At 40.7% G+C, this 20,626-nt stretch overlaps 1 protein-coding gene across 18 annotated transcripts in view; it reads right to left on the reverse strand.

Moving 5' to 3' along the window:
- Positions 1 to 20,626, reverse strand: part of adgrb3 (adhesion G protein-coupled receptor B3) — an 838,641-nt gene that overhangs the window by 455,244 nt on the left and 362,771 nt on the right. For 15 of the 18 annotated variants that reach the window (XM_072558131.1, XM_072558228.1, XM_072558211.1 and 12 more), the window contains 3 exons: positions 20,504 to 20,614; positions 12,778 to 12,939; positions 6,669 to 6,833 (listed from right to left, as the gene is read on the reverse strand). In XM_072558131.1, the coding sequence (XP_072414232.1) occupies positions 6,669 to 6,833; positions 12,778 to 12,939; positions 20,504 to 20,614 (438 nt within the window). The remainder of the gene's footprint in view (positions 1 to 6,668; positions 6,834 to 12,777; positions 12,940 to 20,503; positions 20,615 to 20,626) is intronic. The other 3 variants (XM_072558090.1, XM_072558139.1, XM_072558219.1) reach the window with 2 other exon arrangements.

The raw sequence follows: 20,626 nt of genomic DNA on the forward strand, positions 1-20,626 counted from the left end.
CAACTTGCCCACCACTGATGTCAGGCTCACTGGTCTATAGTTCCGTGGCTTGTCCTTACCATCTTTCTTAAACAGTGGCACCACATGAGCCAACCTCCAGTCTTTTGGCACCTCACCTGTGACAATCTCAGCGAGGGGCCCAGCAATCCCTTCCCTAGATTCCCACAAGAATTCTCAGGTACACCTGATCAGGTCCTTGGGATTTATCCACTTTTATGCATTTTAAGACATTCAGTGCCCCCTCCTCTGTAGTATGGACATTTTTCAAGATATCGCCATCTATTTTGTCACATTCTATGTCTTCCGTTTCCTTCTCCACAGTCAACACAGACACAAAATACTCGTTTAGAATCTCCTACATCTCCTCTATATAATGCTTAGCTTTATGACTATTCTGTGCAGCTTTACATTATGGCCAAACAGGAATGCTTCAAAAACAGTGGAAATGCAAAACTGACATCAGTGAACGTGACCATGAAGCTGAAAGACAATTAGTAAAGGCTTGATTGGTTCTTTTTTATTCAATCATGGGATGTAGGTGTTGCTGGCATCATGTTGATGGTTCATCCCTTTACTAATGATGGAGAACAATCTAATGAGGCAATAATTGACGAGTTGGATTTATCCTGCTTGTTGTGTACAAGACGTAACTAATCAATTTGTTATATTGCCAGGTAAAAACAGTGTGTAATTGTACTGGAGCAGTGCTCTGGACCACGAATCTTGAGAACTATTGCCAAAATGTTTTCAGTGTCCAAAGCTTCTGTAGCATTCAGAGCCTTTAGCCATTTATTGATCTCACATAGAGTGAATCCAATTGGTTGAAAAGTAACACGTGATACTGGGGACCTCTGAAAGAGGCTGAGATGGATCATCCACTTGAAATTTCTGGCTGAAGATTGTTATGAATGATTTAGCCTTATCTTTTGCAATGATGTGTTGGGACCCCCATCATTGAGGACAGGGATATTTGTGTAGCAGCCTCTAATTGTTTAATTATCCATCATGATTTATGACTGGATGAGGCAAGGCTGCAGAGCATCAATCTGATCCATTGGCTGTAGAATCGCTTAGTTTTATCTGTCACTAGCTGCATAAAGTTTAAAATCACACAACACTAGGTTTTGGTCCAACAGGTTTATTTGGAAGCACTAGCTTTTTGAGCCCTGCCCCTTAATCATCCACCTGATGAAGAGGCAGTACCTCAAAAACTAATGTTTCTAAATAAACCTGTGGGACCTAGTGTTGTGTGATTTTTAACTTTGTGCACTCTAGTCCAACACCAGCACCTCCAAATCATGACTGGCTCCATAAGCTGTTTAGCATGTAAGCGGTCCTGTTAGGTAGCTTCACCAGCCTGACCCTTCATTTTTAGACATATCCAGTGCTGCTCCTGACCTGCCCTCCTTGGATGGTAAAAGCAGAGTGGGGGATATGCTGGCCTTGAGCTTGCAGATTCAGCTGGAGGACATTTCTGCTATTATTGAGATCCTTATGGATGTCCAGTCTTCAGTTGTTCAAAGTCTGTCCCATTTAGCATGCTGATGGTGGTACACAACATTATGGAGGGTATTCTTGATCAGAAGTCAAAACTTTAACTGTAAAAGGACTGTGTGGTGATCACTCTTACTGATACTGTCATAAACAGATGAATCTATGGTAGGCAGGTTGGTGAGAATAAGTGTAATTAGATTATTCTCTCTTGCTCATTCCAGAATAGCTCTCACAGACCTAATCTAACTGGAATGTCCTTCAGGAAGTGGAAGCTCGATCAATAGTGGTACTACCGAACCATTTCTGGTCATGGATATTGAAACCTCAATCCAGGGTACATTCTGCATCCTTGCCTCCATTGGCATTTCCTCCAAATCCCTAACAGATACTCAACATAAAGGAGTACTGATTTCTGTGCCAAGATGGATCTGGGAGGTGCAGTCAAGGTGGTATTCAGCAGGGGGTTTCCTTGTCCATGTTTAAGCTAATGCCATGAGATTTTATAGCATTTGAAGTCAATATTGAGAACTCCTCGGAAGCATTTTCCTGACTGTATATCAATGTACCAACACCTCAGGGGATCTATCCTGTCAGTGCACAGGACATACCCAGGGATGGTGATGGTGACGACTGGGATATTGTCTTGAAGGTATAATTCTGTGAGTATGATTATGTAGGTGTTCCCCATCTGTGGGACAGTTTTCCCAATGTTGCTCAAGTCCCCAGGTTTGAATGAGAGGAGGGTCAGGAGAGCAGGGTTTGCTATTGTCCATTCCAATGATCGGTAGCAAGTGGTCAACCTGGTCTTATTCCTTTTCTTAGATATACTAGTTTGACACACAACCATGTGGCCTAATAGACCATTACAGAGGGCATTTAACATTAAACTGCATTTAGGCGATGTAGTGGTATTGTCACTGGTCCAGTAATCTAGAGATCTAGGTAATGTTCTGGGGTTTGAGCATTTGGTGAATTTGAATTCAATAAATATCTGGAATTAGAAGTCTAGTAATGACCGTGTTGTAAAAATTGTTGATTGTTGTCAAAATCCATCTGATTCATTCATGTTGTTTAGGAAAGGAAACTGCCTTCCTTACCCAGTCTGGCCTACATGTCACTCCAGACCCACAGCAATGTGGTTAACTCAACTGCCCCCTGAAATGGTGCAAAGGCCACTCAGTTCTATCAGACATTAGAAAAATTTCAAGAAAAGGATGAAACTGGATGAACCACCTGGCATCGAACTTGGGATGAGAAATGACAACAGTAAACACAGTCCTCTTAACCTGGCAATGTTCACTTGATTAACATGTGGGATAGTGCTAAAGTTGGGAGTGCTTCTCACAAACTAGTCAAGCAATACCCCATTATAGTCATTCTCACGGAATCATACCTTACATACAATGTGCTGGATACCACTATCACTATCCATGGATATGACGTGTCCCACTGCCAAGACAGACTCAGCAGAAATGGCGGCATGGTGATATAAAATTGTGAGAGGGTTACTGTAAAATTCCTCAACATTGACTCTGGACCCCATGAAGCCTCGTGACATCAGATCAAACATGTACGAGGAAACCCCTGCTGTTTACAACTTACCGTTTTTCTTTGGTTGATGAATTGGTACTCATCCATGTTGAGCAACACTTGGAGGAACACTGAGGGTGGCAAGAAGTGCAAAATGTTCTTTGTGGAGGGACTTCATCACCAAGACTGACTGAGCTGGTCATGTTCTGAAGAACATCGCTGCTAGACAGGATATTCAGCAGATGGTGAGGCAACCAATAAGAGGGGAGAATGTACCTGGCTTCATCTTCACCAATATGCTGGCTGCAGACATATGACAGTATTGGTAAGAGTGATCACTGTGCCGTCCTTGTGGAGATGAAGTTCCACCTTCACATTGAATATATCCTCAATTGTGTTAGGAAGCATAATCACTGTGCTAACTGAAACAGATTGGATGCCATCCAGAACAAAGCAGTCCACTTGATTGGTACTACATCCAAAAACATTCAATCCTTCCCCTGCTGATGCTCAGTAGCAGTGGAAATTCACCAAAGATTTTTCGGTGATCCCTTCCAGACCCACAACCAATTCCATCAAGAAGCACAGGGCAGCAGATACATGGGAACATCATAACCTGCAAGTTTCCCTTCAAGCTACTCAACATCCTGATTTGGAAATATATGGCCGTTCCTTCAGTATCACTGTGGCAAAATCCTGGAATTCCTTCCCTACTTCCACTGTGGGCCTATCGACATGGACTACAGTGGTTCAAGAAGACAGCTCACCACCACCTTCTCAAAGACAGTTAGGAATGGTTACTAAATGCTGGCTCTGCCAGTGACAGTCAAGTCCCATGAGTAAATCAAATTAACATTGCTGTGCAACCGGAGCTAAATGTGAGCCAGAAAAAAAGATGGTAGATTTGTTTCTCTAAAGGGCATCAATGGACTAGATGAATTTTGATGACGATCAATTTTGTGGTAGTGATGAAATTAGCAGCTGATTCCAGATTTTATGGACTGAATTCAAACATTACCATCTGCCTAAGTGGGATTTGAACTCCAGTCCTCAGAGTTTCAGTATGAGTTTTTGGATTACTCAGACCTCAATGTTACTACTATGCTAACAACTCCCCACTGGCTGCCAGTGCTCAATGTTCACTGTTCACTAATGCCCCTTCAGGGGATGAACTCTGCCATCCATACCAGACCCACGCCAAGACATTTTACTTTAACTGCTTAGAAGTGGTAACCATCCAGTTGATGGTATTCAATTCTTATGATGTTGTCCGAAAACACTTCAAGCAAGCATACAAGATTCTGACCGGGATCAGCGGGATGGGTGAAGGAAAGGTATTTCTCTGGTTAGGGTGGATATAGAATGGGGAGAGCATAATCGCAGAATAAGGTTTAGACAACTGAGTAAGGACTGAGATGAGGAGGAATTTCTTCAGTCGACAGGTGATGAATCTTTTGAATTCTCGATCACAGAGGGCTGTCCAGATTCAATCGCTGGGTACGTTCAATGCAGACATAAGTAGGTTTCATGATACTAATGGCTTTGAGGCATAAGGGGAAAATATGGAAACATGGAGTTGAGGTAGATGATAAGACATGATCGAATATAGCAGATCAAGCTACAGTGGTAGAATGGCCCTCTCCTGCTCCGACATTGCAATGTTCCAGATAACTATGGATGGGTGTTAAAACTTACCAGTGACTCCAACTATGAATGTTTAAAGAAATGCCTCGTTAATTCTGTACTGGTTGCACCCTCTTGTTTATATCATTATGCCCCATTGGTGCCAGCTAGGCTTAGTTAGCACTATGCTTACCTCTGAGGTGCAAGGCTCTGGATTCATAGCTTGTTCCTGGCTTTAGAACACAGAATATAGAACAGTAAAGCACAGGAACAAGCCCTTGGGCACATATGTTGTGCTGAACATGATGCCAAATTAAACTAATCCTTTCCGTCTGCCCTTGGCCCATATTCCTCCATTCCTTACATATTCATGTGATTATCTAAAAGTACCTTAAACGTCCCTATTGCATCTGCTTCCACCACCAACCGTGGCAGCGTGTTTCAGACTCGTATCACTCTGGGTAAATGACTGGTCCCTCACATCTCCTTTGAACTTTCCCCCTCTTACCTTAAATGCATGCCCCCTAGTATTAGACATTTCAATGCTGGGGAAAAAGATTCTGACTATCAATCCTATCCTATGCACCTTGTCATTTTATAGACTTCTATTAAGCCTCCCCTCAGCCTCTGCTACCGCAGAAAAAACAACCCAAGTTTTTCTATTGCATACTCTCTAATCCAGGCAGCGTAGAATAAAATGCCTAGAGTGTGGAAATAGGCCATTTGGTTCATCATGTGCACAACAGCCCCGCAACAGTATCCCATGCAGATCCCCCTCCACCAATCCTACCCCTGTAACCATGCATTTCCAATGGCCAATCCACCAAGCCTACACATCTCTGGACAATTTGTCATCACCAACCCACCTAACCTACACATCATTGGACTGTAGGAGGAAACCAGAGCACCCAGACGGGGCACTTGCAGTCACGGGGAGTACACACAAACTCAACATAGATAGTTGTCCAAGAGTGGGATTGGTCCCTGGCACTGTGAGGCAGCAGTGTTAATCACTGAGCCACCATTTCATGTCTCAAGGCAATCACTTTGAATGTCTTCAACATACATTTTCTCTAACAGGACTTCTGTTTATCATATTTTTCTTTTGTTACATTCTCTTTTTCTTGCCATGTTTGATTCTCCCCAGATCTTGGTAAACCTCTTCTGTACCCTCTCCAAAGCCTTCAATTCCTTCCTGTAACGTGGTGACCAGGTGCACTGCTGGAGATGTCATCATTCACAGATGAGAAAAACAGTCAAACAGAGTCCCTATCTGCTCTCTCTAGGGTGGACACCAGATGCGAATCTGATACGTGTTCCCCTCATTGCCTTAGTTGATATCAATCCCACAATTAACCTCACCACAAACAGATTATTTGATCATCAAACTGTTTGTTGTGCATCATTACAACAATGACAAAAAAACTTCTTTGGCTATAAAATATTTTAAGAGACCGAATAATCATGAAAAAGCATTATATATGTGCAAACCTTTCTGACTTTATGGCACTTTATTTTTATATTGACTCTCGGTCAAATGCCAGTTCTGTTATTTGCCATACACTTCTACTATAGTCAAGCGGCCTGAGGTAAAAGCTTTTCTCGATTAACTTTACTGGGCAATAACTTATAGTTTTTGAATTGGGACTTTTATCATGCAGTGTCATTCAGTTCTTTACATTTCCATAAGAACTTATAAGGCAAATTTTTGTTACAACATTCACGAGTGTATAACCAACAAATTTGATTTGGGCTGTTCAGTGATTATCTCAGAATGCTCCTCTTCCCACTAAGCGAAGTAGTGCCTCAAATTGCCGGTGGGAGGCACAACAGAAACCTTCAAAGTGGAGGTTGATAGGTTTTATTTAAGCAAGTAATATGTGTTGTGGGTCAGTGAAGTCAATTTATCAATCAGGGGTCATTAAAATGAAGCCTTGAACAATGAAGTTGAGTGTCTGAATGGCCTGCACCCTATGATAGTACAATACACAAGCCATTGCATAACCAAATGCCGCACTAACCTGGGCACAAGGCGATGTTGCAGATTTTTGTTTGGGACTCTGGCCCGTCACAAGCCCGTCCACCATACTGAGGAGAAATGCATGACCTTGATCTTGTCCTTTGACCTCTGCCGCAAGTGAATGAACACAAGCTCCAGGGTGACCAATCTTCCCAAACGCCATGCACTACAACAGAATAAAAGCAGTTTGTAAAGGCAGATGTTAGGTTTAACAGTTTTAAGAGGAGTTTCAAAAAAGATAAAGTGAGTTTTTAAGGCTGCTCAGATATTATGTGGAGAGTGAGAAGGACATATACATCAGGAGGAGGGGATGTACAGCATGTTACAGTTATTCTGCACCACATACTGCTCCATGTCTGCTATTTCCCCATTGTCACACTTCCAGAAGATGCATCAAGGTGGAGGAAAATGTTTTGCAGATGCACCTAGAATGATGGGGAAGAAAAAGTAGTGGCAGACTCACACAAGCCTCTGTAATATACAAGCTCAGTGTGGTGTATATTTCAGTTCTAGCCCAGGATTCCCAATGGTCTGGGAACAGATCTTCCACCTACTCCCAGTAAGGGAAAGATAGACTCCTGACATGAAAAAGCAAAACAAATAACACAAAAAATGAACCACTTCTTTAGTATGGTCTGAGAAGCCGAGCAAGGACAGCTTTATGATGAAGAATACTGAAATCTTCTTTCAATATGAATAACACTGAATAACAGTAAATATAAATCAATATACATAGGTCAAATAGTTAACATTTTACAGAATTGTATTAAATGAGTATATGCTGTAAAAGGCAGAAATTCTAATTTCTTTGTTTAAAAATGTTATAAGTTGTTATTTAACCAAGAAAAAGGCATCATCCTGGTGACCACACATTAACAACAATTGGATATGAATAATAGATGACTACAGTGCCGACTATGGCCTTTACCAACTATTACCCCAAGGGAGAGCTTTACAATCTCATTGTGCAGTCACTAAAATGCCAAACAATTCTCCACAGGGATAAATAGGAAGAACCAACAAACATCCCTGGAGGCAGTCACTCATTAATCATCCTCCTGGGTGGGAAGTGGTATTGACAGAGGCCTGGCTGTAAAACTTCAGTCTGGATTTCCAGACAGTAAAGGGGTCTATGCACTGCAAAACCATAGAAAAGTGGGGAGAATAAATTAAGTTATAGTCAAAACAGGGCCATTGAGTGTGAGATGGTGGTGCAGTAGTAATATCACTGGACTTGAACTCAAATGCCTCGATCTGGAAATGTCTCTTCAAATGGCAGCTGGTAGAATTTAAATGGAATTTTTTTTTAAAATTAGAAGCAAAAAGCTAGTCATGGTTAAATAGTGCCATAAAATCATCATAAAAACCTATCTGCATGCTACACGAATATCCTTTAAAGAAGGAAGGTAGCCTTCCCTACCCACAGCAATGTGATTTACTCTTAACTATTCTCTGAAGTGGTTGAGCAAACCATTCATTACAACAGCAATTCATGATGGGCAACAAAATACTGGCCTTGCCAAGAATTATCAACGAGACTTTGAATTATCGAGAGTAAGAACAAGGGGGCAAAGATTTAAAGTGATGTGCAAAAGAAGCAGGGTGATATGAGGAAAATCTTTTCCACACGGTGAGTAATTAATGTATGGAATGCACGATCTGAAAATGTGGTGAAGGCAAGTTTTATTGAGACATTCAGGAGAGCATCGGATCATTATGTGGATAGAAATATGGTGCAAGGATATGGTGAAAAGGCAGGAGTTTGGCATTAAGAATGATGCTTGTTTGAAGAGCTAGTGCAAGCACAATGGACCAAATGGCCTCTTTCTGCACCATAACAATCCTGTAATTCAATTCCATGATTCTTGCCTATGGTGCCCACATCCTATTAAAGAATAGAGAAAGTTGTTGTTTGTCAAACATTCCTCTCACATTAATACTGCAGATGTGCCTTTCATTTAACCAGAAATATGGCTTAAAGGATGTCACATTTCGAGATTGTAACAAGGTCAGCCAAGTGGACCTCATAGATTTTGATTTTGGCTGTTAATCCGGTCCAAACCGTAAGCCCTGGCTAACACACAAGAAGTGTGTCAAACATCCTGTTCTCTCTGAGAGTTGGCTCTGAGGGAGCTGGATCAGTGTCAAAGACTCTTGACGTGTAAATAAATGGTGATTTGGTGATGGGATACCAGCTTGTTTGGAATTAGTTCAGAGGTAATTGTTTGATAAGCATTGGAAGATAAAGAGGTATGACAAAACATTTTTGAAATTAGATTTTCAAAGACAAAGCATGAGGAGGAGAAGGTGAAGGAATTATGACTTAAATTCCAAAGCTTGAAAATCAGGTAATTGTTGAGGGCGAGGGTTGGTGGGGTGGTTAGGACTTGAGTTCAGTGAGCACAGGTCAGGCCAAGAGATTAATCAAACTTTTTGACAAGCACAAGGATTTTGATTGGCTGCATTGTTCTATATTCTTCTTCTAGTCAGCAATGACTACATACAAGACCATTATTTGCCACCCACTCCAAATGCCTTTGAGTTTTGAAGTTCTTTCGGCTTTTGCAGAGGACAGTTAAGAGTCAACCACATTGCTGCAGGTCTGATGTCACAAATAAGGATGGGCTGGCTTCCTTCCCTAAGGAACATTAGTGAGCCAGATGGATTTTCTTTAATGGGAGAAAGTGCAGATGCTGGAGATCAGAGCTGAAAATGTGTTGCTGGAAAAGCGCAGCAGGTCAGGCCGCATCCAAGGAGCAGGAGAATCGACGTTTCGGGCATGAGCCCTTCTTCAGAATTTTCTTTAATGACAATTTTACAATCATTGTTTTTGAGAACTTCTGTATTTCACATTGTATTATTTGAATTTCATCAGCTACAACAACAAGAGTTGAACCCAGATCCCCAGCTTCTCAATTACTAGTACAGTGACATAACTATTCTGCCACCATCTTCGCACTGTGATCAGAGAGTGATCAAAACTATATCCATTGCATATGACAGGGCAAGTGAAAGGCATCACACATCAATGTTTTTTCTCAGGTATATGAAAATAACTTGATTAGCCTCAGTATTAGCTACAATGATTCAAGCAGTAGAGGACAGCCCTACACAGTCTCTAAAATGTAACTTGGCATTAACCAAGCAGTGCTCTTAATCAATTCTACTCAGATGTCATTATTGCTTAAGTGAAAGTGATGTTAAAACCAACAAGAAATAAGAGAAAAACATGGGTGGTGTGCGTAAACAGAGGCTGTTTCATTGCAGTAATGCCCTGCCATTGTTGGATTGTTTCCCTTTTGGACTGGCAGTCTGCAGCTCTAACTCACCACGCTGAGTGGTAGTAATTGTGTCAGTCTCAATGGTGAAGTATGGCGAGTTATTCAACCAAAAAAGCATCACTCTGAAACCTGATCCCTCTCTCCCACAAATATGCACACATACCTTTCCAGCATGGGTCACCTCCAGCTGATTGCCCCTACATTCTCGACAGCCCAGAGAGTGTCAGTTTCAGTCTCCTTATTTTCTTCCAAGCTGACAGAGCTATTTGTGTGACCTGGCTGACTGTTGTGATCGCCAGAAAGACAACTGAGTAGCCCTTTGCTTCTGGTGTGTATACGTCTCTGTTCAGAACTAGTGAAGACCAGGGCCAAGGTAACAATATGAACGGTGGTCCCTCTGCTAATGCCCATGGCCCAGGAATAAACTCAAAGCAAAGTTGCACTCAAAAGAGAAAATGCTGGAAAATCTCAGCAGATCTAGCAGAATCTGTAAGGAGAGAAAAGAGCTGATGTTTCGAGTCTAACTGACCCTTTGCTTTTAAGCAAAGTTGCACTCAGCTGGGTGAGGTTTCTATAGTGCCAGGGTGTAGGTGAGGAGTATAGGACAGCTTCTAGATTCTTCTTTAAAAATTGAATTTAAATTCTACCACTTGCCATTTGAATGGATATTTCCAGATCTGAGCCTTTGAGTTCAAGTCCAGTGATATTACTGCTGCACCACCATCTCCCAACAAGTTCCAATGTGATGCTTTCTCTGTTAAATAACCTGCCATACTTCACCATTCAGACTGATGCATTACTACCACTCAGCATGGTGAGTAACAGCTGCAGACTGCAGTCCAGAGGGGAAACAATTCAACAGTGGTAGGGCGCTACTGCGCTACTGCAATGAAACAGGCTCTGTTTATAGACACTTTCCAGTGCTGCAACATCTCCACCAAGGACAGTAAGAGCCCATATTACATGCTAGGAAAGTGAATTGCCATATCTCTGCCCAATTAAACATGAACTTGTGTGACTAATAAATGACAAGGTCAGGCACATGTAACATTTGAAATATATAAGAGACCATTTTTGCATTTGGAATAGAGTGATAGAGTCATAGAGTCCTACAGCATGGAGACAGGCCCTTTGGCCCAAACCTGTACATGCTGACTAAAATGTCCATCCACGCTAACCCCATTTCCCTGCACTTAGCCCATATCCTTCTAAACCTTTTTCTATTCATGTATTTGTCCAAATGCTTTTTAAATGTTAATGTACCCGCTTCAATCATTTCCACTGGCAGTTTATTCCACGCGTACCACCCTCTGTGTAAAAAAGTTGCCCCTCAGGTTCCTTTTATTCTTTCCCCTCTCACCTTAAAATGATGTCCTCTAGTCCTCAATTTCCCCAACCCCTGTAAAAAAGCCTGAGTGCATTCACTCTATTTATGCCTCTCATGATGTTATGCATTTCTATAAGAGTTGCCCTCAGTGTCCTCCACTCTAAAGAAAAAAAGTCATGGTTTGTCCAATTTCTCCCTATAACTCAGACCATTGAGCCCTGGCAACATCCTTATTAATTTCTTCTGCACTCCTTCCAATTTAATAACATCCTTTCTATAGCAAGGTGACCAAACTGTACACAATACTCCAAATTCAGCCTCACCGACATCCTGTACAACTGCAACAGAATCTGCCAGCTTTAATACTCAAGGACCTGACTGATGAAGGCCAGTGCGCCAAAAGTAGCCTTCACAGGCCTGTCTACATGGGACTCCACTTTCAGAGAATCTTGTACCTGAACTCCAAGATCCCTCTGTTCACTACACTCCTCAGGTGCCACCATTCACCATGAAACTCTTACCTTTCCAAAATGCAAGACCTCACACTTATTTACATTAAACTCCATTTGTCACTTCTTGACCCACTTCCCCAGCTGATCAAATCCTACTGCAATTTCTGAGAACCTTCCTCACTGTCCATGATACCGCCTAGTGTAGTGTCATCTGCAAAGTTGCTAATCATGCCTTGCACATTCTCATCCCAATCATTGATATAGATAACAAACAGCAATGGCTCCAGCACCGAGCCCTGAGGCACTCCACTGAATGCAAATTAATTCCACCAGTTCTTTGTTCTATTCTTGTACAGGGAGTTTGACCTGAATGCTCTGACAGTTCAAAGCATCCACCACCATTAAATATATTTTTTCCATTCACTGCTTCTGCTTTTCTATTTCTCTCCCGTCACCCCACCCCATTCTAAGCACCAAGAGTTCAGGTGTGTGTCAATGTTGACCTCGTAATTGTGGCCATAAGTTTGAACACAACGAATCATTTTATGATATACAAACAATCACTATCTGGCAACATTGCAACAGCAGCTGTACCCCAGCCAGTGGTAGCAATATCACAGTGTGAAAACCAGTCAATTTCTGCTAAGCGGCACTGAATTAAATAAATATTTCGATAAAGCTAAACAGGCTTCTGCACAGCTGCTGACAAGAAATATTCCAATTTACCTGATGTTTTTGCTGAAACAGTGTGATCTGTCAATAGTCCTAATTGAAAGCAATGAGACTACCAAGTCATCTTCTTTGTGTAGGTTGCATGACACCTATTCAAAAGGGAACTCATCATTGCCACGCCAATCTTAAAATAATTTCTGACTTCCACACTGTTTTAGGCTTATCATAGGTAAACTGTAAAAATGTTTCATACATTGAATTAAAGGAAAAGGTAAATAGGAGCAAAATGCAGGAATTTGAAAATATTTTGGTTGTTTTGTCTATATTGAGTCACATAATTAAACATCCATATTTTTACTCATCCATTGCTAACACTACCTGGACAGAGGGCAGTGTTATTGCAAACCCTTGATTCTCTTAAAGGCACGCTGCACAGAATCCCGTAAGATGATACACAAGCTCTGGTTCGCACCTGCGACCCTTGCCCACATGTTACTGAACACATACTCCACTGGGTCCATTCTTCTGTAACAGGGTCTCCTGTATGTAAAGAATGACACAGTGATCATTAAACAGCACAAACTCTATTGTCAATAACACAGTAATTGTCCCAAGAATAACCAGGAGCAATACAGTCTGCAATCTGTCAACTAGTTATTATAACCATGAAGAAATTGTACAGAGCAGTTATAAGATTTCCAATGATCTCTGAAACTTTTACCAAGCACTTCCAAATTGATGGGATCTGATTGCAAACATGCATTATTAAACTGTGGGAGGGATATATCCATATTTTCAAGCTGAAAAAGTCTTTCTATAGATATCTAATCAAATGCCTGTGAAAGGAGGCTTTCCAAATTGGAAGCTAGGATAGAAAGGACTGTGAAATGAAGTTTTGGGTTGGGAAGATCGACAGCAGTAGAGGCTGCCACGGAGTTCAAACCAAGTTACACAACCGTATTCCCACTCCAGCAGGTCCTTTCTCTCTCTCAGGGGTTGTGACAATTTTCAATCCTTGACAACGAGATAATGTTTGAGAAGTGCTGCTCACGAATTTTATTGGACGTTCACATTACGTTAACATACCCTGCTTCCTGGCCATTGAAGTCGTACTCTGTGATGTGTCAAAATCCTGGAATTCCCACCCCAATAGCATTGTGAATCTACCTACACCACATAGACCCAATGGTCCAATAAGGCATAAGGCTGTGGGAAGCTAGAGAAGTGATTGCTGGGCCTCTTGCTGAGATATTTGTATCATTGATAGTCACAGGTGAGATGCCAGAAGACTGGAGGTTGGCAAACGTGGTGCCGCTGTTTAACAAGGGCGGTAAAGACAAGCCAGGGAACTATAGACTGGTGAGCCTGACCTCGGTGGTGGGCAAGTTGTTGGAGGGAATCCTGAGGGACAGGATGTACATGTATTTGGAAAGGCAAGGAGTGATTCAGGATAGTCAACATGGCTTTATGTGTGGGAAATCATGTCTCACAAACTTGATTGAGTTTTTTGAAGAAGTAACAAAGACGATTGATGAGGGCAGAGCAGTAGATATGTTCTATATGGACTTCAGAAGGCGTTGGACAAGGTTCTCGATGGGGGACTGAATAGCAAGGTTAGATCTCATGGAATACAGGGAGAACTAGCCATTTGGATACAGAACTGGCTCAAAGGTAGAAGACATAGGGTGGTGGTGGAGGGTTGTTTTTCAGACTGGAGGCCTGTGACCAGTGGAGTGCCACAAGAATCAGTGCTGGGCCCTCTACTTTTTGCCATTTACATAAATGATTTGGATGCGAGCATAAGAGGTACAGTTAGTAAGTTTGCAGATGACACCAAAATTGGAGGTGTAGTGGACAGTGAAGAGGGTTACCTCAGATTACAACAGGATCTGGACCAGATGGACCAATGGGCTGAGAAGTAGCAAATGGAGTTTAATTCAGATAAATGCAAGGTGCTGCATTTTGGGAAAGCAAATTTTAGCTGGACTTATACACTTATGGTAAGCTCCTAGGGAGTGTTGCTGAACAAAAAGACCTTGGAATGCAGGTTCATAACTCCTTGAAAGTGGAGTCGCAGGTAGATAGAATAGTGAAGAAGCCATTTGGTATGCTTTCCTTTATTGGTCAGATTATTGAGTACAGGAGTAGGGAGGTCATGTTGCGGCTGTACAGGACATTGGTTAGGCCACTGTTGGAATATTGCGTGCAATTCTGGTCTCCTTCCTATCAGAAAGATGTTATGAAATTTGAAAGGGTTCAGAAAAAATTTACAAGAATGTTGCCAGGGTTGGAGGATCTGAGCTACAGGGAGAGGCTGAACAGGCTGGGGCTGTTTTCCCTGGAGCGTTGGAGGCTGAGGGGTGATCTTATAGAGGTTTACAAAATTATGAGGGGCATGGATAGGATAAATAGACAAAGTCTTTTCCCTGGGGTCAGGGAGTCCAGAACTAGAGGGCATAGGTTTAGGGTGAGAGCGGAAAGATATAAAAGAGACCTAAGGGGCAACCTTTTCACGCAGAGGGTGGTATGTATATGGAATGAGCTGCCAGAGGATGTGGTGGAGGCTAGTACAACATTTAAGAGGCATTTGGATGGGTATATGAATAGGAAGGGTTTGGAGGGATATGGGGCGGTTGCTGGCAGGTGGGACTAAATTGGGTTGGGATATCTGGTCGGCATGGACGGGTTGGACCGAAGGGTCTGTTTCCATGCTGTACATCTCTATGACTCTATGACCACTTCCTTCTCAAATGCTATTGGATCTGGGCAATAAATGCTGACCCAGGCACCAATGCCCATATTCAATTAATGACTTTTTTTAAAACTGAAATGATGGAAGCTCACCTCCCTGACATTGGGTGAGGGTTGTGGAAGGAGAAGGCAAATTAGTTACAAGGGAAGGAAACAGAATCTCCCATCGTTTTATTTCTGAGTCAGACAAAGATCTGACTCCAGACGGAATTACACTCTTGTGTTTACTTTCCCCAAACACAAACATTTAATTGCAGACTAACAGCCAATCTGTATATCAACTCAGGAGTCCCATGCCACTTAGAATGGAGGCCCAATTTACATTTGAGAAATAATGTCATGACAGCATTAATGGAGGTCAGAAAACAAGCATTGCAGGAGATAATGACATTTCCAAGGGCCTCTTCATAGCAATGTCTGAATCCTACAAGCACTTTAATGAAACACTGTTCCTGAATTGTGAAACTAATCATTACATACCAATAAAGTATGCATTTTGAATCTTTAAAAATCTAAATTGTATTTAAATGCACTGGCACATTAATTACTAGGTTATCAGCTGTCCTGTGCTTTGCTGCATAATTATCTTTGCAGGTCCTGAAGCAAGTTCTCCAAAGCACAATAATAATTTGGCCCTGTTTCTCCCATAAGTCCCTAATCAACATGTCTAGGATCAATAGGGAGTGAGCAAAGAGCTTTTAAAGAAGATCACAGCACAGACTTTCAATCCTTCCTATTTCAAATTCCTTCCACACTCCATGCTGTTACTTAAAATTTGAAGTGCAGTTTTAGCATCACAGAGGCAGGTGACCCGCCAGTCACAGAAAACAACTCATGTCATTGAATGTCCCAAACCAAACATCAAACATTGGACATGGCATAGAGGTTGACCTTGGGTGTTTGTGCACTGAAAGGCAGAACAGAAAATGTTAAGCATGCACAACAGGCCATAGACAGGTGAGTGCAATGGGAGGGAAAGTGGCAAATGAAATTTAATGCAGAGAAATGTAAAGTTATTACTTTGGCATGAAGAACACAAAGACACAAAAGAAAGTCTGTAACTCTCGATGTTACTGCAGCAGAGGACCTGGGGGTATATGTGCATATGTAATCCTTGGCTATATGAATAAATATGTGGAGTATAAAAGCTGAAATTATGTTCAACTTGTGTGAAATACAAATTTGGCATCAACCAGAGCATTGTTTATGTGCCACATCTTAGAATGTGATGGCATCAGAATGGATTCATGAGAATGATTCCGGTGATGAGGAACTTTAGTTCGATGGATGGATTAGAGAAGCTGGGATTGTTCTCCTTTGAAAAGAGAAGATTGAGAGGAAATTTAACAGTGGGTTTGAATACATGAGGTGTCTGGGCACAGCAGACACTGCATTGTTGTTTGTGAAAGGATCAGAGTTATTGAAAACAATTTGCAAAAGAAGCAATTGCAACATCGGATCTGGAATGCACTGCTGAGAGTGGAGTGGAGGTAAGTTCAATCAAGGCACTCAAAAGAGAATTGGATTAATAATCTCAAAAGGAAGAATTTGTCAGGCTACAAGAAGTAGCCAGGACAGTGGCACGAGGCAAATAGCTCTTTACAGAGAGCAGCAGCTTCCTTCCACTTTGTAACCATTCTCTGATTCTATGATTCTAAATCAGTTAGCACATGAAAAGTGCGAGACACATTATTACATGTTGAACTTCAGCATTTCTGCAAAGATGAAAGATTTTTCAGTTCCAATGAAAGGTTCAAGCCCAAAAAAGTCTTTCCCCTTTTCAGATGCTTACTCTAGATATCTCATGATGTGTTTTGTTATTCTACATATGCAGTTTTTCCACATTTACTAGCAGTCCACAGGAAGCTGCCTGTTAATGATATTTAATAAGCAGAACAGAAAAGGACTAAATTAAAACAGCAATTATACAAAGATAGCAAACACAGCATTGAAAAAGATGTCTTATTTTAAAATTATATTAAACAATACAATTTCTATCTTTACATAAGCCTGGTTGAAAAATTGAACCAAGCCAAGACCATTATTTCTGATAGACATTTATGCAAATCTCGACTAAACAAGGAATTCTTGGAGGCTAGGAACAGACTGATGGTAACTCATCTATGATGGGACTGAACAAATAGGATTCATTTAATTATATATAACACCAACATTAGTATTTGGAAAGTCAGTTGACGTTGTTAAACTCTTGTGCCTAGTTTAAATGATACATTAGTTGATTTTAAAGCTTTCATTCTTTAATTTCTTTAATTTCATTAACAGTCACTTCGAGTATTGAAACCAGTCAAAAAAATGGCAAAAGCAGATGTGTCTCTCTGTTGTTTTCTGTTTCTTTCTTAAGTAGCTCTTCAGCAAGTTTGATTTTTATTGCCTTAACCCAATGGGTTTCTTTCATGGACTTTCACTGTCAGGGATTTAACCAAAATTATTTATTTAGTCTTTCAGGGATAAAAGTAGTAAAGCCAGTATTTCTTCTTCATCCATGATTGCCCTTGAATGGCTGACTTGGTTATTCCAGAGGCACCCTTACTGCTATGATTCTAACGTCACATGTAGGTAAGACCAGGTGAGTATGGAAGATTCTAGAGTCACATGTAGGTAAGACCAGGTGAGTATGGAAGATTCTAGAGTCACATGTAGGTAAGACCAGGTGAGTATGGAAGATTCTAGAGTCACATGTAGGTAAGACCTGGTGAGGCTGGAAGATTTTCTTCTCTAAAGAACAGTAGTGAACCAATCAATGGCAATTTTACGGTCACGAGTGCTGGGACCAGCTTCATATTCCAATCTCTTTTTAAATTAGTTGAATTTAAATTCGATCTGATGCTCCGATTGGAATTGAATCTGTGTCCTCAAAGCATTAGTCTGTGACTCTGAATCACGAATACAGTAACATTACTGTTATGCTACTGCCATCTCTTGTCCTTAAACATATCTTTAAGTAGTCAGGGGAATTACCAGGCAAGAGAACTTGCAACTCATATTATTTCCAAGGTGCATGTGATATTTGAGACAACAATGTGCATTAATTTATTGCTTAAGTTATTTAGGGAACCAACAAAGTGAAGCAGTAATGAAGAAGTAATGATGCAGTCCTTGTTCTTACTATGTCTGCTGAAAAATGGCAATTTCAATAACTGCCATTCTCTCATTCGTTTGGTGGAGAGCTTGACTGTCACTAAAATGTCAACACTTGGAAAAGATATTCCTTTTGATCAATTGCAGTCTGAATTTCTGCCCAGTGCATCATTTTGAATCTTCAGTAACTGTTGCTAAATGAATTTAAATTATGTTACAAATGTAAACAGTACAAACAATAATGAGAGTACACATCTTAATGCAGGTAAACATGACACCGGATCTCTTCTCCATTCAAGGTAATGTCTCTGTTTATGCCATAACTGCAACATTGAAGAGTTTGAAGGAAATAAATCTGCAAAAAAATGATTTTGGCATCATTTTAATGAAAACCATAATGAGGAGGTTGGTTATTTAATTGGGGTCTTGTGCTAAGACTAATTGCAGAAATTACAACAAAGTTCATTTTGAAAACATTTATATGCATCACAGGTCTAATGCAGCAACAAAACATACAATGAACACCAGCAGTGTCATACACTAGTGTTGAACACAATGCAGTAGTCCATTGCAGTGAATTAGAAACATTCTCACTTCATTGGAACTATTTCTCAACAACTACAGAAGGACAGTCATGACGAAATGAAACACTAAATGCAAAAAACATGCAAAATAAAAAGTGCACATTTTTCATTTGAAAATGCTGATTATTTGCCCTCCCACTCCTCCTCCCTCGCAACCTTTAGAACCTGAAAACTACTGACTGTGATTCAACCTCTTCCAGACAGAGCATAATGACAATCTGAACAGACAGCTTCTTCAGAATATTTGTGTTTTACTCAATGACTGTTTAGCAGGAATGGTTCTTCTATTGAGGCCTGCTCATTTTATCATTGTCCTCCTCTCTCTTTGCTCCTTCATCACCTCTCCCTTCTTCCTCTTAACTCTTAGAAGGCCAACCATTTTCACTCTTTGAACTATAAAGGAGGCCTGAGTGCCAGATGGCCAGGACCCTGAAAATGAAGTGAATTGACAGGGAATGTAGATGGTCCATCATTAACACAATTAAGCATTAATATTGAAAAAACTTAATGTTTCAATACTTCTAAGTTGACCATTTCAATGAACATGAGCGTAATAAATTCTTTATTGAAAATAATAATGAAGATGAGATGCTGTATTAATCAGAAATAAGTTGAACAAACTCTATCATGCAGCATAAGATTGGCAAATAAAAAAGTTTGTATTTTATCCTAGTCGTAGGTTTAAGATTGGGAATCTGCTTATCCCCTGTAACTAAGGAATTATGACTGGATTACCCTCAATGGCGTAAAAGAAAACATATATCACATTGAACAAACCATCCGCTTCTGAATGGTCAGACAGTGTCGACTATTCAGCAGAGGTAGAAAATAATGCAGCTTGTGTCATTTGTTTTTAAACTGATGATCAAGATACAAAAGTCAAAATCATCTGAATTGGAACAGGTATAATATTCTTCATGTACCCTTTTCATGAATGCTTACCAACGTCAAATGTGTCCTTTGGAAGTTCTGATTGCATGCACTTTCTAGCACCTTAACAGTGAATGCTGAGTAGCAACATGGATGGTAGCAGAGAATCTGGGAATACTTTTAACCTAACTCTTTGGGTGGAAATCCCACATGACCAGGTAGAACACAAACTTTAGACTCTAGCTAATGCTAACTTCAACTGAGAATAAAGCAGACAGGCTGTCAAACCAATGTTGCACTTGATCCTGTCATTTACCCGATGGGTTAGTCAGGTTAATTGCACCCAATGTGAATGCTTTGAAAGTCTATGACGTGTTAAAGACAAGGATTTCCCCAGGCATTTACAGCAAGGAGATTGAAGAGCCATAAGCCTTTTTAATCACCCACACAAACATTAACTTCTGATTGCAGCGAACACTTTCCAAGTTTTGATCATTGTTTTACTAAAACTAGTGGAAACCCCTGTAAATAAGTAATAATTTACTGCTTACATGCAATGGTGTGGTATTTTGATTAATATTAAATCTGAACTTCCAAAATGCAGTTGCTAATTATTGTACAGCCACCGACTTGAAGAAAGTTCTAGACATTTTCGGGTGACTGATTGTAAAGAAAACAGTTAATGTACAAGAAACGTCATCTGCACGATTGAAATTTAAAAGAAAAACTCTATGAAAACATGCAGTGGATTTGTTATATTGATAAAATGAAGACAGGAATAGAACTATTGAATTAATTACCAGTATGTGGCATAATTTTACCAGCATCAGCTTGTTCCTGAGGGACCTTTCTCTCATGAACTGATCGAGTTCGCTGACTTTTTATTGTGTGATCTCCCATCAATCCATATTCTAAGGATAGAA

Source organism: Chiloscyllium punctatum, chromosome 3 (genome assembly GCF_047496795.1).
Source record: "Chiloscyllium punctatum isolate Juve2018m chromosome 3, sChiPun1.3, whole genome shotgun sequence".
Classification (NCBI taxonomy): domain Eukaryota; kingdom Metazoa; phylum Chordata; class Chondrichthyes; order Orectolobiformes; family Hemiscylliidae; genus Chiloscyllium; species Chiloscyllium punctatum.